Source organism: Gambusia affinis, linkage group LG20 (assembly GCF_019740435.1).
Source record: "Gambusia affinis linkage group LG20, SWU_Gaff_1.0, whole genome shotgun sequence".
Taxonomy (NCBI): domain Eukaryota; kingdom Metazoa; phylum Chordata; class Actinopteri; order Cyprinodontiformes; family Poeciliidae; genus Gambusia; species Gambusia affinis.
The window spans coordinates 19757387-19779468 of NC_057887.1; the positions used below are offsets into that span (position 1 = coordinate 19757387).

Here is a 22082-nt window from a genome sequence, read left to right on the forward strand (position 1 = left end):
TTTTGGCCAGTTTGGTTTCCATTGAGATTAATTGACAAATAGCCATAAGCACAATTATTAAACCTCCACAACGTGGAATTTTAATACTAACTTCCACAACTTTGAGACGTAACTTTTCCAGCTCAAAGAACCCAGCAGTCAGACTGGCCTTTTATTGTCAGCCTGTAAAGTTACTACATTTTCATGTTCTTATTTTGTTATCTCACTGACAGGATCCATAAGTCTTATGGGTTTGGAAATTTTGTGTTGATTGTAATATTTGGAGAAAGTTCCTCTTTGGTAATTTTCTTACTCATTAAATCAGTCTTTCTGTTTTACACCTTTTCTCATTCATCCTCTTATATTCCTCGTTTTCCAAATCTAATGGTCTGATTCTGTTTACCTTCCCATGCTCACTGTTCATACTTTGTTGTGGAATAATTGAATATCAGCTTAATTATTAAAAGGTACTAGAATCCCAAATTTATCTTTCTTCCTCTCTGTATTTGGCTTCTTTGATCCACTCACCCTTGACAACTATAGCAATCCTTTTATGTAGGTTGTAATCCTGTTGTTGAGAAAGCTTAAAAGTCAGTTTTCACTTAGCTTGTTTTGGTATAAGATGCAACATTTTTGTCAAGAGTTATATTAGATATAAGTTCATGGAACCTTTATTATATTCAGGTATTTTATCACAATTTTTTTCTAAACTGGGTTTGGATTGTTTAGGGACTGTTGCCTATTCCAGGTGTGGATATCAGATGAACACAGTTACAGTAAGACATACTAATTTTTAGAATAACTATCACCTTTTTGAAGTTTGAGGTTTAGCTTTATAGCCAGTTTAATCAAAGAATGTTCTCAAAATGTTAAATAAAATATGCCTTTAGTCTGGTCTTGTGCAAATATACTACACTATCTTTGCATAGTATTTGCTATGCATGATATGCTATTCATGACGTACTTACAGAGAAAGCTGTGGAGTTTGTCATCCAACACATTATTAACCGTATGTGCCTTTGAGTGCCAAAGCAATTTTCTTTGACATCAGAATGCTAGAGGTACAAAGGGTTTGATGTTTAGCAGACTCAGACACTTTGCATTAGATGGATATGGCATGAGCTTTAAAATCCCTGTGAAAGGAATTTTTCAATTCCAAATCCTCCACATGCAATTCTTTGTTCAAACAGGAGCTTTGAATAATGTGAATTGAAAACATTTTAAAAAAAAAAAAAAAAAAAAAAAAAAAAGATTCAGTATGTTCTATCAGATTATCTTTAAATCTGTTATCTGTTCGGGATGATGTCTTCACAGCAGTCCACCAAGTGCAGCTGCTCAGGCATTTTCGTTTTGCTTCATATGTTTGTTCTGTGCTAAACCACAACACTTCACTGATAATATTGATCAGTTGAATTTGAACATGAGATAAAATTTGTATAAAGTTATAATGGTTCTGAAAATATATATTCATCCGTTGATGTTGCGTTTATAATCATATGTGTGCAGATAACATATATTCTGGATGTTTTATTAAATGAATCAGTCATTTCTTACTTGGATGTTGAGAAAAATTATGTGTTTTACCTGCTTTAAAAAACATAGATGAATAATTGAAAGATAGGTTAAATCTGGTGAAATGCATCTCTTCTTTTTTACTTGTACATAGTCCAGAAAAAAAACCTTCAGCTTAACACAAAGTCAGAAGCAGAAAAATAAAAAACAAGTTATGACATGAGCGAAGTCTCTGGGTTTTTGAGAAATTTCTAACCAATTAGAATCTATCTAATGGTTTGATATCTATCATTGTGGATTTCCCAGTAAATTCACCCCAATGTAAACCTGTAGAATATGCTCAATGAAATTTTAAAAACCAAGAAGTCATCGGCTGTCTTTACAGGGCTCAGTTAGGATAACAAGTTCAGGGCAGTATCATCTGAAAATGATTGCTTTGTTTAAAGGTGTTGACTGGAGAACAATGAGGCACGTCTGGAGCAGAGTCCACTGGACAGATTATGCCAAAGTAAAAATGTTTTTTATCATACAAAGTGCAATGTTTTACAAAAATCAAACAGCATTTGTGCACAAGCATGTAAAGTCAATAGCAATGATTGTGTTGACCCGGTATTGATGGAGTCGGTCATAAATTCTTCTGAATACCAACATGAATCTGTGTATCATTCATCCTTTCTATTTTCTATTGACGACCAAAGATCAAAATGTGAAAAAGTAATTGGTTTCATTTAATATTTTTTATTGTATTACCATAAAACATAATGTGATTTATTTTTCTTTTCAAAATTTTTAATTTTAGTTTCAAATAAAAACTTTGGAATGAACAAACAGTTCACAGGACTGGATCTGATTTAAATATTTCATTAGTGGAATTTAGACACATTCAACGTGTAACTGTGCAAACATAAGTTACTTTGACTCGTACAGCATTGATACACAAGTTAAAAATTAAAGCAACCCACCACATCCTTTACATAATTATTTAAAAGGCAAAAATCCTTTAAATAACTTAGAGCATAGCTCAGATTAAAAGAATTAATAAAGAGCAATTTAAATTATATTTATTAAGCAGAATGTTATATTAAGCAGTTTTACTGCCAGAGTGTGTGTGGTCAGTACATCACAGAGTCTGGTGTCTTTGTGTTTTCACAGCAAACTCAGATTTCCAGTCATGAACTTTTGGCCACAATGGCGCCGTCTGACAAAAAAAATCAAACATTTAATGGCTTTGTTGAAATCTGAATATCAACTTATGTAAACTTACTATGTATGTCGATACAGCCAAAACCCTCCCTTCAATGTTGTGTCTTCACCAAAGCTAAAACATCACCACAGTTACAAAATACCTTACACTGACATTTAGCTCAGAAAATACACTTTCAAATATTTTTATTAGCTCATAAGTTCATGAATGGGTTAGCACCAAATACATTAAAGATCTGTTGTTGCATCCACCTTCCAGAACACTCAGGTCTTCTGGTTCAAGTCTACTTTGCAGCTCCAGAACCAGAACCAGAACCAGAACCAACCATGGAGAAGCAGCGTTCAGTTTTTATGCTCCTCCAATCAGGAACAAACTTCCAGAAAATTTCAGAACTGCTGAAACACATTGTTCCTTTCCAGCTCCAAGATGAAACTTTTACAATCAATATATTTTTAAACATAAAACTATTTACTAAATATAACATGAGACAGTCTGTGAAAAAAAGGGCTCATCTGTCTCTTCCCTGTAGTCCTACAGTCATCTGCAGAAATATTTACAGATAATACAGATTATCTGTCTCATGTTAAACTTAAAACAAGTATGTATAAAAAATTACTTTTTATGAAAAAGGTTTAATCAAGGCTAAAAGATCCAGTTTTTTACAGTTGTTTTTAATCAATGGGAACGTCTAAGTGTTTTTCAACCTGTTATTGTTTTGCCTTACTTTGCCACTGCAGTGTAATGTATTTTTCTTGTTTGTTGTGCTCTTTTCTTCCTACCCATGTAAAGCATCTTGAATTGCTTTGCTGCTGAAAATGTGCTACGCAAATAAAACTGCCTTGGCTTTCCTCTTCAGATCATGTCAAGCATGAAATATTTTGATGCTCATTTCCAAGCACAGGTAGGATGTTCATCTGCTGCATTGTGCCCAACATTTGCGCGTGTGTGTGAGTGTGTGTCGGTCATGCCAGTGTTGAATGAATTTGTCAGAAACGATTAACAAATTCACAAATTTGTGTGTGGTTCCAGTGGGGCCACGATTGCATGCAGAACAATTTCCAGGTCAAGCAAACTAAAGCAACAAAATTCAAATTCAAGCCTACGGCCCGTTTTTCCACTTGGTATTTTTTGATACAAAACTGAAATTGAAAACATGAAAAACAAACAGTTTTGGATACAATTAAAAAAACAAATGGAAAAACAATCACTTTGATTTTTGTTTGTCAGTTGAAATGATACAAATGATTCTAGAGTCAATGCGAGGGCATCTGTTGAACACAAAAACTGAATTCTGCTTAAATAGAAAGGCAAAATAAAATGAATAAAAAAATGACATGTATTTATTTTGTTGTTTTAGGATTCTGCTATAGAGGTACCATTTCTCCGTCTTTGATTTATGATGCAAAATATTCACATGAATGCCAGAATATGTGTTTTCACTACAAAGCATTTCATTGTAACAACACACTCAACATAAAGCAGTTCATGTTAAAGAAGCTTGTGGTGTAAACAAAGCAGACCAACTCACAGAAACAACGAGGTTTCAAGATCAAGCAGGAGGAAAAAGATAAACTTGTGGTTATTGTTTATACTGTCCATAACTAAACCATCCAGTGTATTCATCAACTGTCTCCACCACTGATTTTGGAGCTCAGCCTGCATAAGAATTTCTGAATCGTTTTTGACAAATTCAATCAAACTTTCCGTAAATGAGATTTCTGATTTACATAAGAGAAATTGTGTTTTAGTTATGTCTTGCTAAAAAGGAAAAACATTCTTAACGCTGCAGCGTTCTGCATCAGTTACAGTTAGTTACCGTTCTGCTACCTCTGTGCACCTCTCAACCTACATATATATGCCTTGCTGTTTTTATGCATCTGTTTATATTTTCAGTGTAATTGTTAGTTTTTTTTCTTGTAAAATGTCCTTGGGTGGGCGTGCTGTGGTGGCGTAGGGGATAGCGCAACCCTTGGGTCCTCGACGCGACTGTCGCAGGTTCGATTCCATGTCTTCCCCCCTCTCTGTCCCCCTTTCCTGTCAACCTACTGTCATGTAGGGGACACTGGAGCCCACAAAAGACCCCCTGGAGGGGGGGAATAAAAAATGTCCTTGGTTGTCTTGAAATGTGCTAACAAATAAAATTTATTATTAAACTTTTATACTTAAAATCTGCTTTATTGGCAATCTCAAAAGCATCATAACTTATCTTCTATAATGCATGGATATTTTCATTTTTGTTTTTAATCTTAAACCAAGTTCTTTGAACATGTCATATGAGAAATCCTCCCTTTTTGTTTTTCTCTGTTTCAGACACAAGCTTTCATCTATTAAAAAGAGAAAAAATGGGAAATAATTTAAAAAAGAATTCCATCACAAAATTTTCAGAACGATATCACAAGAACAGGGCATTTTGCAGCAGGCACAGAGCGGGCTGCTGTTGCTATTACAGTTTAGCTCAATCATTACTGTTGTGATTAATGTTTTTTATAATTTGCTAATAAAATGTGTGATAGTAAGAGTGATCGCTGTAAGCCTCCCATCTGCTCGGTTGTGTTACTGTGTATTTATTACTTTATTTTTAATTGTATACATAGTTTCATAAACGCTGGATAAATGGAGCACAGTAGCTTGCCGTGTCGCTCCATCTGCTCTGCAGGACTGCAGCAACGCAACTTTATGTATGATAGAGCCTGCAAACAAGCGAAACTTCAACGACTATCTGTTTGATATGAAATAAAAGTTTAATTGACATAGAAATGGACTCCCTGATATTCTTGATATCTGATTAGATCATCAAAAACTCAAACTACTACAAGTCAAAAGGGTTTGCAGGCAGAGAGCCAGGCCAATTATAGCTGCTCTACCACTGTGATCTTACCTGCGTGTCCATCTGCTCTGTACTGCTCTGTGGGATTACACGAAATCCTATTGAGCTCAGTGGCCGGCAGCCAAGATCAGAAGGTCTGAGCCAATCATGACAAGCCATCAGTGCACGCTAAGTTTGTCTTCACCAGCAAAGTCCAAGGGGGTTGAAAAGGAATCATAGCTCTGAAATTACAACGCACTCATTTGATGCTACGTAATGATCAGACGTCAAAAGTATCCCGTCAAGCCGCTACATCTGCAAGTGCGGCGAATGTGGTGCTCAAAGATGCTATCGTGTTAACGAGACAGCGCCGATCCAATAAAAATGAAAACTCTCTTTTTCGTTTGGAGATATCTGAAGACGCTGCTGCAGAGCTCCAGTACAAAGACTCACAGAGAAATGGGATTTAATGAACATTCAGAAGGGTTTTGCCTTCAACGAAAAGCAGTTTTATTCTTAAACTTGCATATTTACCAAGATTTCTTTATTTCAGCTAATAATCCAGTTCCTCCATCTGTTTTCTACTGGGTATTTTATGACTAAGCTGAATCAATGTAATAAGACAATAAATTACTTTTGGATATGCTTCATCTGATGTACTACTGATAAGAAGCTTATATTAAAAAAAGAGACCAAACAAAATCTATTTCAGTTAAATCCTCTCTATGAGGTAAAACTTCTGCCATTTCTATTGCTATAGCAAAATGTACAACATTCAGCTACTGTTTGTGCTGCTCCCTCTTAACTCTCTGTACTGACAAGATGATCAATTTTTTGCTAAATGTATTCATCCTCAAATTTCAATCAGCTTAAAGCAATGGAAATTAAGAGCAGCACTATCTGTGCAAGTGCAAGGTCTAGTTAGATGTTTTACAAAGTTAGAAAATAATTTAGCTTGTATGTTTTTCTGCAAAGGTTAAGATTTCATGAGTACCGTAAACAAATTTTCCACCCAATCTGTGAAGTGCAGCTTTTATATTTAAAACACGTTTTAAAATATAGCTTAATATTTTTATAGAGCTATATAACAAAAGCATAATTTGGTGGATATATCTTTATGGCAGAGCTTGAAACTCAGCACAGTTGGATCATTTACAGTGCCTTAATATCCCTTGAACATTACCACCAATTGTAATTGTTTTTAATCTCACATAACTAGTAAATAGGGCCTCCTCGGTGTAATTTAATTTCAGTATGAGTACAACAATTCTCTGAAGGTCTCAGAGGTTTTATAATAATACATCAGCGAACAAACAGCAACATGAAGGCCAATAAACACAGTTAAGTTATAATCGAAGCACAGATTAAAGCAGAATTAGAATGTAAAACAACTAAGGAAGCAATTATCTATTATACAAAAGAGGAATGAGAATAACAGCAGATATACTGCAACACAAAAAGAGAACGCTGTCTCCACGTCTGGTTCATCCTTGCAAACAAGACTCTAATTCCTAGAAGAGGCATGTTTCTCTTTTTAAGCAAGAGCAATTAAAAATAAACAGCATGTTGAAAGATGCTGGGGACAACTGTTAATGGAGTGTCGACACTGAAACAAGTCCTTAACCAGCAAAAGCAGAGAGGACATTTTAGATAAAATGATGCTATTAATTCAAACGATTTCAATTTCAACTTACAATAGCACTCAGGAACAAATAACTTACTTTTCTAGAGATGCTGAGATTGGAAAAACCAATATTGGCACGTTTGGCCAGTATGACAACTGGTATGTTTGGACCGACCAGGTGGAAAATGTCAAGCCTCAAAGCACCATGTCAACTGTACGTAGGCAGCAGCAGAACAGGCTGATTCACTTCATAAAATCAATTCATTAGGAACAAAAAACATTGCTGTATGTAGAAATACTGAAGCAACGTCTCAAGAAAATGAAAAAAAAAGAATAGGGAAAAATCTGTTTTCCAAATTGTCTCTTACTAAGCATATTACCACCAGTTCCCCCACATTTATCAGGATGAGCTGGAATTCTAGAAAACTATTCAGTGGGAGGATATTCAAAATAATTAAAGTAAGTCATAATGTTTACATAGAATTATAAAAAGAAATGCTAAGACAATGCTTGTAAATCTCTAAATTAAAAAAAATGTACCAGAGAACAGAAAAATGTACTCTGATTCATTTTCAGAGATAAAATAAGATCATGTGCCTTTTTGTACATTGTGAATGCCGGTTACAAGCACAGGTGCGCTGTAAAATATGACAAATATGTGAAAAATAAAAGTAAACATATAGCAGATACAATAGAGAAAGTTTTCCGGGTTGTGATCTATAAAGAAAAAGAGCACACAGAAAATTACAGAGAAAGCGATAAAAACTGGATCTCAGACTGAATGATAAAGGCTTACATTTTAACAAGACAACTACCTGGAGCATTGCAGCAGGAGAAAACAGAAAGGGCTTCAGGCAAAAAAATGTCATGGAGTTGACTGAACAAGAGTGTAAATTTGAACTTCTTTCTTTAGTGAACATGGGATGCATGCACACTGTCTCATATTCTGACTGTCTCATATTCTGACTGTTGTTTTGCTGTACCTACTAGGAAGCGAAGCATGTTAATTAGCTCATAATTCAGGTTTGCCTTTTGGTTTCCTTGACTAGTAAACCCTTGAGGATTATTACTGAGGAGATATTTGTGAAAGTAGTATTTGTTTTATACTGAACAAAGAACTGAAAAAATCTTACACTAAAATCTGGCTTTTGTCTTCAGGCTAAAAGCCTGAATGACACGGAGTGCAGCAATAAACTACTTTGCAGATGTCATATGTCAAAAAGAATCACAGTATGATGACCTTTAATTCTGGAGTGTTTGTCAGTAAAACCTTCCATAGACATTAACTATAAACCCCTTTACAGTAATCAATAATGAAAACATGAAGGAAAAGAATTTGCTTAAAGTCATCAAAATCTATTCTAAAAGTTGAATTTTAAAGGAATCAATCATGTCCAGCTATGAAAATCCCTATAAAGTACACAATGCTATAAGTCGTGTCTGCTTCATGTTGACTCAGATTTTTAATCAGGTCTAAATATGGTGACCTGAAGTTAGAGTTTTTATAATTCAAAGATTTACTTAGTAACTTGACTATCTTAACAATCCATACAGTTTTTTTTAAATTAATTTAAATAGTCTTACAAAGTCTTATGAGTTAATAATAAAAAAATTAAGGGATTGATGTTTTTCAGTTTGTTCCAGTTTGGTGAGTCACTGCAGATGTGTTTGCTTGTTTGTTTGTTGTTTGGAAAAAGAACATGTAAAATTTAGAACTTTTAAAGGGCACAATTGAAACAAGAGGAAATAAAAGCATCGATAATGTAACTTTTATAAAAATGTTTTTGTTTTTTTAACATATTTGTATTGTATATGAGACAGATAATCTGTGTGAAAAATCTACCTCCTCTGCCTGCTCCATGCAGACCTACAGCCATCTGCAGAGACACACGCCCGGTCAGACACAGCCAATCAGAGGAAGGAGGCGGGTTTTAAAGCTGTCAATCATCCTTCTAAATGGGCTTCTCACAACTGTTTCCTTACTCTCTGCTACGCGACAGGTAGTTCACGACAACAGAGCCTGCTATAAATGCTAGGGCTAATTAGCATGGATACCAATGACAGAGAATAAATGGTTTTTCTGGAACTTTAAGTTTTTTCTCCACCATTAGAAAGTTGAGGATCAGTCATTCATTCATTTATTCACACATTCACACAATGATGGAGGTAAATTACATCGTAGCCACGGTTCCCCTGGGTTATCCTGACAGAAGCAAAGTTGCCATTCTGTCAGCGCCACTGAGCTCTCTTCTGTTGTTTTCAAATTGTGTTGTGCAACATGGACCTTGTTTGGCTAGAAAAATAGCATCAAACTTTACTAAAGTTTTTCATTACTTTCTGTTGGTAGAGAGCAGCATATCATAACAAGTTTGAATGTGGTTTTCTTTAAGTTGTTTTACATTAAATCAGCCCAGAGCCCATTGTCTGACTATTAGTAATTCAGTGCGCTGAAAATGTCTTCACTTTTTTACAAACTCATTGTGAGATGACATCTTTCTGATGCAGGCGAAAAAAAACTACCGGTATTAACAACAAGCTTGTATAGCCAAAAATCAAAAGAATCAAAAGTCTTCCTTACAGCAATGTTTCAACAGCAGCACAACTGGGAGGAAAGAACAGCTTTTGAAAGGGTTTGAAGTTTACATCTTTGGAATAACATCTTATGTGGAAGTTCTGAATCCATCAGGACCACCAACCTGCCCATAGAAAAGAAATGAAATTGATGTTTCTATCATGCAGCCCCACTTTTGGTAGATGGTAAGTCAAAATTACTGGATTTCTTCACTTTCAAAATCATGGTAATTACAAGTAAAAGAAAAAAAACAAAAAACCGTTATTTTTGAATGTTAAAGTCTGAATAGTTTTCAGTGGGGATCAATGATGCGTTGAGTGCAACCACAGCATTTGACATTTTTTTAGCATAGGAACCTGCTTGTTTATGTTTATTTGTAGAGCAAAAATTTTGCAGCTGTTTTTTTTTTATCCAAGTGGATTCACATTTGAAGGCGTATGTCACAGAGAATTTCACCAGCATGTAAAATTTGCTATCTACATTGTTTTTGAGACGAGCGAGTAAAAAACTATTATCATCTCAACAGCTGCTCCTACTTACAGCACAGAGAGAGTCGCATGTTCTAAACACTGGTATTTTAAACACCGGCCTTGGATAATATCCAACAAATTTTTGTTTTCTTTCATGTGGTAAAATAAACAATGTGTCTTTTCTGTCCTATTTCACACTGGATACAGTGAAAACCAAGTGAGTGTAATCCACAGTCGGACTCCTCTCCTTTCTCTTTATATATTTTTTTGATGTAATTAGACCTTCTCAGGAACCAATTTATGGGATTCTGCAGCCTTTCAATATCAGTGACCGGATGCACAATGTCACTTTTGTTCATTGTCTGTGAGATGCCCAGCAGAAGTCAAATCCTTCATAGCTCTTATAGCTTATCATCTTCGATAGGAGGATCCTCTTTTTCTTTTTCTAAGTAGAGCAAAAAAGAAAATGTAAAGCAAAGCAGCAGCTGCTGGGATAATTACACACACAGAGAGAGAAACATCCACGCACAGAAAGGAAAGAGAAGATGAGGAATGGCAAAAAACATGAAAGAGAACATTATATTTATCCTGCCTGCCACTGTTAAACCCATCCAGAGCTGGAGCTCTTTCTAGTTCATTCAGTGGAGCAGATGTTAATAGCTTAGTAATGCTAGGCAGTAAGTGTTTAATTAGGTCTGAGGGAAAATGATTTATTAAACACATCTGGGCCAATAAAATATCCCATCCCTGGATTCTTTCTTTTATGACTTGGGATCTTGATTCTTTCCGTAGAACCAGAAAAACCATCTTAGGTCTTCAAAAACAGACTGCCTCGCACACATACACACACACGCACACACACACACACACACACACACACTCTCTCTCCGTGTCCTGAAGAGACATCATGTTGCCTGAGGGACTTCAAACAACAGAATGTCTGAAAGCAGAGCCTCTGTAAGGGTGTGTCAGTGATGAACCAGTGCACTCCAGCAATTCTTGCATAAATATTGCTCTGGATGAGACTCTTATACACTTTCCAAACATGGTGGCTGGTCGTTTTGCCCCTTCAGCATTTCAGAACTTTAAAATTTAGTGTTTTTCCTTGTCCAACTCTTGCAGGAAGAGCCTTATCAGCCATGCGTCAACTCATAAATCTCCCATCTTTTCTTTCCCCGGTCTTTACTTTTGATGCAACTGATAAGGGTTCAGCATTTGAAACGGATGGGTGCATACATCAGTCTGTACCTGGTTTTTGTGGTCGTTTTGGGCCAAAATCAACAGAAAACCATACATTCAAATAAATAGAAAACCCTGCCGGTTCTTACAACCTTGACAAGAACCAAACAGCTGACTGTAAAGGACTCTAATAATGCTTGAATTGTGTTCAGCATGAATTTAATGCTTTTTTTCAGTGTTTTATTGATACAAAAATACAAAATCTTCCCAAGTGTTTTTGGTTTAGTTTCTCGTTCAAATATTTCCATACACTTGAAATAAAATACAGCTAACTTACAAGTAACTTTTCAGCAAGAAATAAGAGCTTATTTTATGTCAATGATTCCTTAATATTGATGAAAAAGCATGAGCTATAAATAAAATATTCTGCTAGTGGAACAAGACATTTTTTCCCATATTAAAACTTATAATATGGGAGAAAATATGTGTTTATGCAGTGTTGTTCCACCCTGCTGACTACATGTCTACACCTGTGTGCTGACCCACCAATCAGGAGGCAGATGTGGGTGGAAAGACACACAGTTGAGAGGGAAAAAGACCCCTTTCTCAGAGCTGAATGACAAGCAGCAGAAGCAGAAAAAAGGCACAGAGCAGACGGGAGCAGGGCCAGCGGCAGAGGAACGGCTGCAGAGAGAGGAGCAGAAGCAGAGCAGTGGACATCAGGGAGCGGGCAAAGTCTAGGGCTCTGCCCTCAGAGTAGGTATAATGAGTATGTATGCTTATTTCCTGAACATAATTCATAAGAATGACTAGTTCCCTTCTTTGTAGTAAATTCCAACCATGTTCTGCCTTCTGGCAGAGTGTGAGGCTTTAGAAATGGTTTGGACATCTCTCTCTGGAGCCGAGGTGAACTTCTAGGATTTTTGAACACTTAATCTGCGTTTCAGTCTAGTAACTCCTTTTTAGTTCTCAACAACTTTGTACTGGTGGTGTAAGTAGTTTTATGTCCTCTTTATTGTAATAAACTTTCAAACTACATTTTGCTTTTTTTTAAAAGCTTTCATATCCCTCTAGTTACATTTTGTAACATTAAAGACAACATAAGACAAAAATACACACGAAACAGAGGATCAGAGAAGAATAATTCAACTTTTGGAAAGAGTTCTTGAAGGTGTAATTGTATTTTTACAATCTGTGGGACATCCTAAATGACTGGGTGGATTGTTTTGGAAAAGGATCCAACGTCCTTTTCCAGAACTTTATGGAGAAATCAAAGAATGCAGGAATCAGAACCAGAGAGGTTGAGCTTGTGGATTAAACAGCAGCCAACCGTTACGGGACAATAGTTGTATGTCAGCTGTCACAACATAAGGTGTTTTATAATTAATGTGAGTCAATAAGTTTATTCTTCAAACATGCTTTCACTTCACAGTGCTGGGTATTCTCTTAAGAACCCATCAAATAAAAAATATTGAAAAACAAAACAATTCTAAAAAAAACAAAAAAACAAAAAGAAAAAGTTCTGATTAATACAATCTTTCTCATCATGCCTGAATGCAACAAGAGCAATTGCAAAATTCTAAACTTGTCATACATTTCTCTTAACTTTTTGATGAAATCCAGTGGTAATTTGTACCAGCGGAGCCATGAATAAATCTGACACATAAGATTCTGATTCATGCATTTTATTTTACGACAGCATTTTGCATCAAGATAAAAAGTAATGTTCATGTACAGTAGATGGTCTGAAGTCAAAACTCTCCAAAGTGCAAAGTATTTCCTGGAGCAAGACGTCCCGCTGAGAGCAACTGCCATCCTGACTAAAAGATATTCATCGAGACTTTCTTTACAGCACAGGTTGTGACATGGGCTAAATGTTTGGAGGAGCAGCTGTGAAAGACGACTGAATCATTGCTACACCTCACACAAATATCAATGTCAATATTCTGGTCCACAGAATCTAAATTAACTTTCAAAAGAGTTCTATTTTGTCTTGGCTTCGGTGGCCAGATTAGTCCTTACCATTTGTTGATTCAAGGACATTTCAATCCATGCAATTAAGAATTTTTTAGGGTGAAACTCATAAGAGTGAGGCTGTCACTTTCAAGGCTCATCTGAGAAGTATCTTCTGCTTAACAAGCCCAGTCGATAGGAACATAAATCTAAAATAGTTTAAGAAGTTAAAGGGAAAGAAATTATTCATACCTACTAATTGTAAATTCTTGCAAGTGAAAATGCTGAATGCATTGTGGTGAAACTGATTCATTCTATTTGTCCAAATTTCCTGGATTCACATGTTTAAGAGTCATAACCCAATTATTTAATCATTTGTAAAGGCATTATTAAATCATTTTTACTGGTTAAAAAAAACGAAAAAAAACAAACAAAAAAAACAACTACTTGAATTACTGTTTAATCATCTTCTGATGCATCTTTGGGTCGTGTTCTGGGTGGTTTGATGTTCGTAAACCAAATAGTCGACAAGACCTTCTCCTGGCGGGTCACAGCACTGAAGTCCATCCTCTTCAGGTGAGGCAACATCGAAATAACGTGATTCCTCAAACACAGTAGAAGGCACATATATTAGAATATTTGAAATAATTTATATGTCATTTCAACTCAACGAATGCACTTTGAGATCCATCCATCCGTTTTCTGTACACTCTTCTCCCTAGAGGGGTCAGGAGGGTTGCTGGTGCCAATCTCCAGCTAAAGTTCTGGGTGAGAGGCGGGGTCACCCTAGACAAGTCATCAGTCTGTCGCAGGGCAACACAGAGACAGAAAGGACAAACAACCATACACTGTTAGACTTTTTATTGTAATTTTACAATAACTTACTGGCAACACTGTTGCCAGTAAGTTACTGTAGAATGGTAATTACAGTAACTTACTGGCAACAGTGTTGCCAGTAAGTTGCCAGCAAGGTACTGTAATTACCATTCTACAGTACCTTACTGGCAACAGTGTTGCCAGTAAGTTACTGTAATCACCATTCTACAGTAACTTACTGGCGACTTACTGGCAACAGTGTTGCCAGTAAGGTACTGTAATCACCATTCTACAGTAACTTACTGGCGACTTACTGGCAACAGTGTTGCCAGTAAGTTACTGTAATCACCATTCTACAGTAACTTACTGGCAACTTACTGGCAACAGTGTTGCCAGTAAGTTACTGTAATTGACATTCTACAGTACCTTACTGGCAACAGTGTTGCCAGTAAGGTACTGTAATTACCATTCCACAGTACCTTTACTGTCATGATATTTCACAGTTAATTTTTACTGTGAGTGTGCTTTGCAGTTATAACTGCTTTACTGTAAATGTAGTTTATAGCATAAAACTGTAAATGTATTTTATAGTAAAGCTGGTCTACTGTAAACTTGTTTCACAACATAATGTCAGTTTTACTGTAAATTAAAGTTTACATTTTTTAATACAAGAATATTTTACCATAAACCGAAAAATTTCACAAAAGAAATTTTAGTCCAAGTACTGTGAATAAAAACAGGTATTTATTTTCAGCAGATTTGTTGAAATAAAATCCATTTATATATTCGCAATGTCATAAAGAACAATGTCACAATACAATATAATGTGCTATAAAACAACAAAACCATAGAACACACTACAGGTCATGTCAATATTTTTATGGCACATGTATGTAGCAACATGAACATGTGTGCATCAAGTACCAGCCATAAACTATTTAAAGACTGACTTTAAAAAAATATATAGAATATACTTCATTTAAAAAACCAGCAGAGGCTGCATTGTCAGAAAACAGTAGCTTAAATGTGCTCTGTTACACAATACATCACAATAACAGTGCAAGTGCGATAATGTACTATATGGTAGGCATTCATATCAATAAATATTGTTATATCAGATGCATTTCCTACATCAGAAGAACTTTTATTCCATTCGTCAAACAAAATCAGTGAGATCCATCTTGTGGAAGCTGAACTGTAAAGAATAAGACAGACAATGTGGGAAGTCATGAGATGGTCAGGAAGTTATCTACATTTTCAAATCGACAGGAAGGCTGACAAATTAAGCTGAAGTGACAATGTCCAAATGCATAAAATCATTGGCATAAAGCAGCATTAAGTTGATAATTTCTTTTAAAAAAAAATCAATTACACTGAAGTGATAATAGAAGCTGCATAAAGAATGAGCAGGACTGGCTTCACTTCAGGTTTTTGGATTGTTTATGGCAAAAGCAGTCAGTCAGTCTTCACTAATTCAAACGATTGCGTACTGTATTGAGACCCTGCAAATGTCCCCAAGGAGACGATGAAATACAACATGTCATAACAATCTTTTCAGTCATTTTGTTGGTGCTGACGGATTACTGCAAAGGTGTGCCTAATAAACTGAAAACTGCATAATATAAAAAAAAAACACCTCAATTAAACGACTACACACTTATACATTTCTGTGATTTAGTAAGAGATGCAGCGACATCCACTTTTTACCACGGACACAGAAAAGATGCAGGCTACTCTAAAGGGCTATTGTGTAGGAATCACATGCCATTTATAAATAATCATTAAAATCATATTAAAAAGCCTAAAGTAAAGTCAGAACATGCAAGATAGGAGGAAAAGACAATAAAATAATAAACATTTGGTAAAATGCTTACCTAGTTGGAAGTCCTCTATTCAAATTCAGCGAGTCATTTGAGGAAGGTGTTGATCCGGGAGTTGACACTGACTACTTTCCTCTTGACTTCCCATCTTGCAGCTTGTACTGACTTTGGCTGTGCATTTGGTACCAACATCTGGATTGATCCTCACAAAGAATCTTTTAACAGAAATAAAATATATTAATTGTATTTTTTTAAATGAAGACATACAATACAGCAATCAGCTATGGTTCTTCATCATCAGTCAAACTGTCATTAAATTTAATTCATAAATGGCTTGGTGTAGAGTACTTACCGTTGTATCATCTCCAGCGTGGTGGATGCTGACTCTGATACTCCAGATTGAAGTCATAATATGACCCAAAAAGACAGCAAGGACGCTGGCAAAGTCATGTAGTTGCTCAGGTTGAAAAATACCTTCTCCTCCATACTGGACCATCCACCGGGTTGCAGACATCAAGCTATTTCCTAAAATAGACAAACCCTTGTCAGGCTAACGCTAGTGAGTAAAAGTACAGACTACCATAACTATTACATACATTGCTACAAAAAATTATAGTGATAGAAAATATTCCTCTTACCAAGCATGATTACCCTTGGTGTTGTAGGTACGGTCATTTCCATCTCAACAGACATCTTGGTGGAAGATACCTTTGAAACATAAAAGGAAAACTCTTAAATATGAATTACTGGTAGTAATTTATATTTAAAGGGCCAGTTCACCCAGATTACAACAGGTTTTTGAGAACCTCACCCCGGAGACTAGACTAGACTTTACCCCTACATCCTGCTACCACTCTGAAACAGCGGATGTGAATGACAGTTTGTGAGGCTAAATGAATTTTTTTAAAGCATTACATTCCACAAATACAGTATCTGAATGGCTAAGTACAATATGGGTTAACAAATGTTTGTAATTTGGGTGAATTGATCCCTTTAACAAATTAATTGAACAATTCTGATTTAAGATGTGTGTTTAAGTTAAGAGTCGATATAAAATTACATCAACCAAGATGAAGATTGAGTCCTCTTTTCTTCTAAATGTTTTATTCTCTGACGGAAGTAGGACATTGCTCTATTCCACAACGAAACCGATAATTAGCTGTGTGTTGATGTTTCTTCACATGACTACAAAATTCTCTAAATTCTGAAGTACAAATGCTGCAGAATTTACACCTGTACATAGTTGCACCTGTTAGTACTGACTTAACTTTAAATTTGCAAGAGCATGGTTTAAACAGGTGAACAGTCCTTATATGGAACCAGGGTTGGAAATTAACTTTTTTGTCCACCTGCCACTGTGGCTGAACCAACTCAAAAATAACAGAAACCACTTGAATGTTTTCCACCTTTGTCCTCATTTACAGACTCTTATACACTATGTTGGAGATGTAATGGTACTTTAGCAGGCTAACTAGCTGTAGCAAGCTCAAAGTTATAGATTAGGTTAGCTGCTCCTCTACATTTCCAGACTATTTTGTGGCTTCAAATATGTTTGAAGAGCTGTCTTTTTACCTGTTGTCTTGTCTTTTCAAGAGTTGAAACTATGTTAGCACTCAGCAGGACAAAACTGCACAGCCACTTGGAGGGAAAAAGCTTGGGAGTTAAAAAAAGTCATCTGACAAAAAGAAAAAAAAGAACAACGTTAGAATTCATCCTTGTTGACCTAGCTAATCTGCACTCTTAACATTTGCAAGGTCATGGTTTAAACAAATGAACAGTTATTAGATGTATTTAAAAAAGGGGGGGGATCAATTATCAGTTAACGTTATATTGTTCGACAAAGGATGTAACAACAATGCTAACAGACACTCAGCACTGAGCTTATCTCAACCCAAAGCTAGTCGCTCGAGGAAGATTTAGCGGCAAAAGCCAAGCTTAAAACCTTCGGTAAAATTAGCACCTTAGCTAACGTTAATTCCGAACCAGCTCAAAAAATAACACCATCATATTTTTCTATCTTTCACCTCATGCTAAGTTATAGCATTATAGCATGATGCTATAAGTTACGTTAGCTCCATCTAAAATATACATTGGCTTCAAACAGTTTTCTAAGAAGTGTTTTTTTACCTGTATTGCGAAGAGCTGAAGCAGTGTGAGCCCACAGCGACAGCGCTGCACTTGCACTAGGACGGAACACGCATCGCAGTATAAACCAAACGCCATCAGAAAAACGTTGGAAGCGAAGCCACCCTTGATGACGTAGCTAGATAAACTGCATATTAATGTTAGCTAGGATGTGAAAAAAACAAAAGTACATGCTCTCTTTCTGCCTTAAAATATGTTAACCACTAAAGGAGTAAAAATACAGAAACAGGGAACCACGATGAAACATCTATGATGACCGTTGGAAATCAAATAGAATTCTTACATGGCCAGCGCAAAGACATTATAAGTGCAGTACCACTACTGCAATGTGTAAACAGTAAATTACGGCAACTTCAAAACATACAGTAAGTTACTGTAATGCTATGTACTATACCCATAATGCAATGCAAATTACAGTAACTAATTGTAAAGATGTTTTATGTTAGTTTACTGGGCATTTTGCGGTATTTAGCTGTAAAAAATACAGTAAAGGCTAACAGTGCAAGATATTATAAATACAGTACCACTACTGCAATGTGTAAACAGTAAATTACTGCAACTTCAAAACATACAGTAAGTTACTGTAATACTATGTCCTTTACCCATAATGCAATGCAAATTACAGTAACTAATTGTAAAGATGTTTTATGTTAGTTTTACTGGGCATTTTGCGGTATTTAGCTGTAGAAAATACAGCAAAGGCTAACAGTGTACACACACACACACACACGCACACACACACACCTAGGGAGAATGTACAGAGACCAATTAACCTAACAGTCATGTTTTTGGACTGTGGGAGGAAGCCGGAGAACCCAGAGAGAACCCACGCATGAACAGGGAGAACATGCAAACTCCATGCAGAAAGACCCCGGGCAGAGAATCGAACCCAGGTTCTGCAAGGCGACAGTGCTACCAGCTGTGCCACTGTACAGTCACACTTTGAGATAAGATTCTTTATTTTCTTCTTTTCTCACATTATTTAGTTTATATGAAAAAATAAAAGTCTGCTGAAGTGATTCCGGCACCACAACGAAGAGCAACAGCTCAGTAAATGAAACTATATATGGTTAAACAAATAATTAATCACAATCCTTTCAGATATAGTAAAAGGATAATAAATTATCACATATATTTTCTTAGTAGAAAATTTTCCTACACTAAGGGTTACAGAAATGTTTGAAAGCGTATATAATTACTTTGCTGTAACCTTTTTATGACGCACTTGCTTACAGTTCTCTTTTTTTTTTACGTATAAAAATTGATGTATGTCTGCAGATATATTTTCTAATGTGAATTTCTATTGTTTGATGATTTTGTTGTATACAGTGCACCCCAGCCAATTTATAGTGTCATATTCACTCAGTCATAAATTCTTCTGTGGAGAGTAAGCTCCAATTATTCACAGATTTTAGCTATTTGCAGGTGGTTGTGGACCTTAACTACCACAAGTGTGCTATATATTGGTAACTCATTATATTTTTCTGCTAATTTTTGTTTTATTGTTATTCCTCTGTCTGTTAGTGTTTATGTATTTTACTGTGCTAAATAATAAAACTAATTTAACTGAAATTATTTTATTTACTCCAAGAAGTCTTTTGTCAAAGGGAAATTGGACAGGCATTTCCCAAAAGAGAATAAAATAGCTTAAAGCAAGCAAGGAGCGAATAATATTGGGAAAAAAGGCCCAAACAATCTCTGTTCTCATTTGCATTTTAATTAAAAAAATGTCAGGTTGGAAATAATTTTTTTTACCATTCTCAGCAATATATGGAAAAAATTGTGTTACAGCAATCCAACCCTTCTTATAATTGGCAACTAGCTTTGTCCATGTTTCTACTGGTATTTTGATCATTTATGTTTAGAGTTGAGTTCCAGGTTACAGAAGTTGGAAGGTCATCTTGATATCTACCTCATCTTCAGGTGTTATGCTTGTAAAATTAAACTATTACAGTAAGCCTACATATACCTACTACATGTTCATAAAACTGAATTGAGAAGGTCTGGTGAAACTACCATACCTTTATCAACCTCTGGATGTTGGTGTAATCATTGTGGAATGGGTTGGTATTTACACTGTAACTGTTATAATTGCATGGTAAAATTGAATCAAATTACATTGCTGTGGGAGTTAAGAAACTAGTTGATAGTTAAAGCAAATCACCTGTAGCCCTTAACGTTTTCGATCACATTTCCATGAAGCGTGATGGTGTGCAGATTATTCAATTCTCTTAATTTGTTTACTTCAGTCAGGCTCCAGATGTCATTGCCATGCAGATACAAAACACGCAGCTCCTTTAGCTCACATAGAACCTGGAATACACAAAGATACACTGTTCAAAATGAGAATTATTACATTTAAAACGAAGAAACACAAATAAGAATTGTTTTATTAAATGGGTGTAGACTAAATTATTTAAAGCAAATATAACGCATAAAAACAGACAAGGAATAGGTTCAGTCAAAAGACTGATTTAACAATGATTTAACCTGCAAAACTGACAATTTGGCTTAGCAAATAAGAATGTAATGCAAAGTTTTAAAACTAAATCTTACATGTTCAATACTTGTTATTTTGTTGCAGGAGAGATCCAGCCAGCCAAGCAATGATGGCTGAGCCAGAAAATGACTCAAAATGAATTCAAGGCCAACGAGATTTGTGATGTTGTTGTTGTTCAGACGCATCGACTGGCTCAGGTACTTGTTCTTCGAGTCGATCTTTAAAGGTCGCTGGGCACGGCGGGGAATCTCCGCCAGAGCATCTAAACCACAGTCAGTCAGTTAAGCGATCCAGGAATAGTCTTTCAATTATATTTATCCTTCTAAAACGTATTTATAAGTTCCTTTACGAGATTTCAAGAATATGATTAATACATTCAAATCAATAAATGGGCAGTATTATGTATAGTCAACCTCTATGAGCTTTTCAACATGTTAGAATTTTATTCCCTCATCAAAAACATACTTGGAGTATTTAGTTGATTTGTTTTTGAGGAATCTGTGAATCTCCCATAGCAACCATTCAGCTGTGTAAAACGCTTTGGGGGATCGAACAGAGCCTTTGGCAGCAAAGCTCCTTCATGGAGCTGCAGTTTCTAAGCTTCTGCATCACAGAGCACCCCTCCCCCGCAACTCCTTCACTCAGCTCCTTCAGACTAGCCAGCAGCAATTAGAAAGCATCTGGTGGAACTGAGCATTTGCTGAGCTCAGTTTACGAGCTACTTCTCAGTGAAACACTGGTAAAAATACAGTTTTAGGTTAATAGAGGAGGCTTGTTGTAAAAACTTCCTGCAGGCAGAGTGTCAGAAAGAACAAAAATTTCTTAAAGAGACAGAGGTCCAATTATAAAATTACGAATAAAGTTTCTTTTAAGTCGGATACATATATACGTATTTTTATAACAACTGAATGTGACATAGTTATGTGATTGTGCTTCACAATGATACTAAGAGGCAGGAAAACACATGATACTGCCCCTTTAAAGCAAACAGACCATTAAATTTCTCAAGGTAAAGAAAAAGTAGAGAAATGTACCTGTGACATTGTTGAGGTCTTTGAAAGACAGATCTATTGGAGGACCATACATGTTAAGTCCTGAATGTTCTCAAGTGCTTAGCATGAAGTTAGAGATAAACAAACTGGTAAAGAATTCTCAACATTCAAAAGTAAATATATCAATTAAAAATCTGTTTCCAAGAGAGACAGAGAGAGAGAGAAAAATCTTCCATCAACATTGACAATATCCTAGTTATGGCCTATCAGATCTACAAAGAACCAACTGATGAAGGGATTTTTATTTTTGCAGTGGATGGCCTGTCTATTTTTTGCCGATACCATGTTGCAGCTCACCTCCACCTGCTTTATAAACTGTGTCTGACTTCATCAGTGTCATGTCTGCTGTCAATGACACGGCTCTGTTCTGTACTCTGGGGTCACCGTTGCCTCAGGCATTCCACTGCTGCAGATGGAAGGGCAGGAAGGTCCCAGAACAGAGAAATCTTA

The 22082-nt window shown here is 35.9% G+C and overlaps 1 protein-coding gene across 1 annotated transcript; it reads right to left on the reverse strand.

The window, feature by feature from the left end:
* Window positions 1-13491: 13491 nt before the first annotated feature.
* LOC122823067 (leucine-rich repeat-containing protein 51-like) lies at window positions 13492-21722 on the reverse strand. Its single transcript, XM_044102305.1, has 5 exons — window positions 21615-21722; window positions 20637-20842; window positions 20245-20393; window positions 13756-13903; window positions 13492-13508 (listed from the first exon to the last, which is right to left on the reverse strand). The coding sequence occupies exons 1-4, from the start codon at window positions 21664-21666 to the stop codon at window positions 13759-13761; spliced, it is 552 nt and encodes a 183-aa protein (XP_043958240.1). The 5' UTR covers window positions 21667-21722; the 3' UTR covers window positions 13492-13508; window positions 13756-13758.
* Window positions 21723-22082: the final 360 nt, after the last annotated feature.

Coding starts and splice junctions, on each gene's coding strand:
- LOC122823067 (XM_044102305.1), bottom strand. CDS start 21,666: ATGTATGGTCCTCCAATAGATCTGTCTTTCAAAGACCTCAACAATGTC. Junction 20,843..21,614: donor AGACCTCAACAATGTCACAG/GTACATTTCTCT, acceptor ACTGTGGTTTAG/ATGCTCTGGCGGAGATTCCC. Junction 20,394..20,636: donor AAATAACAAGTATTGAACAT/GTAAGATTTAGT, acceptor TGTGTATTCCAG/GTTCTATGTGAGCTAAAGGA.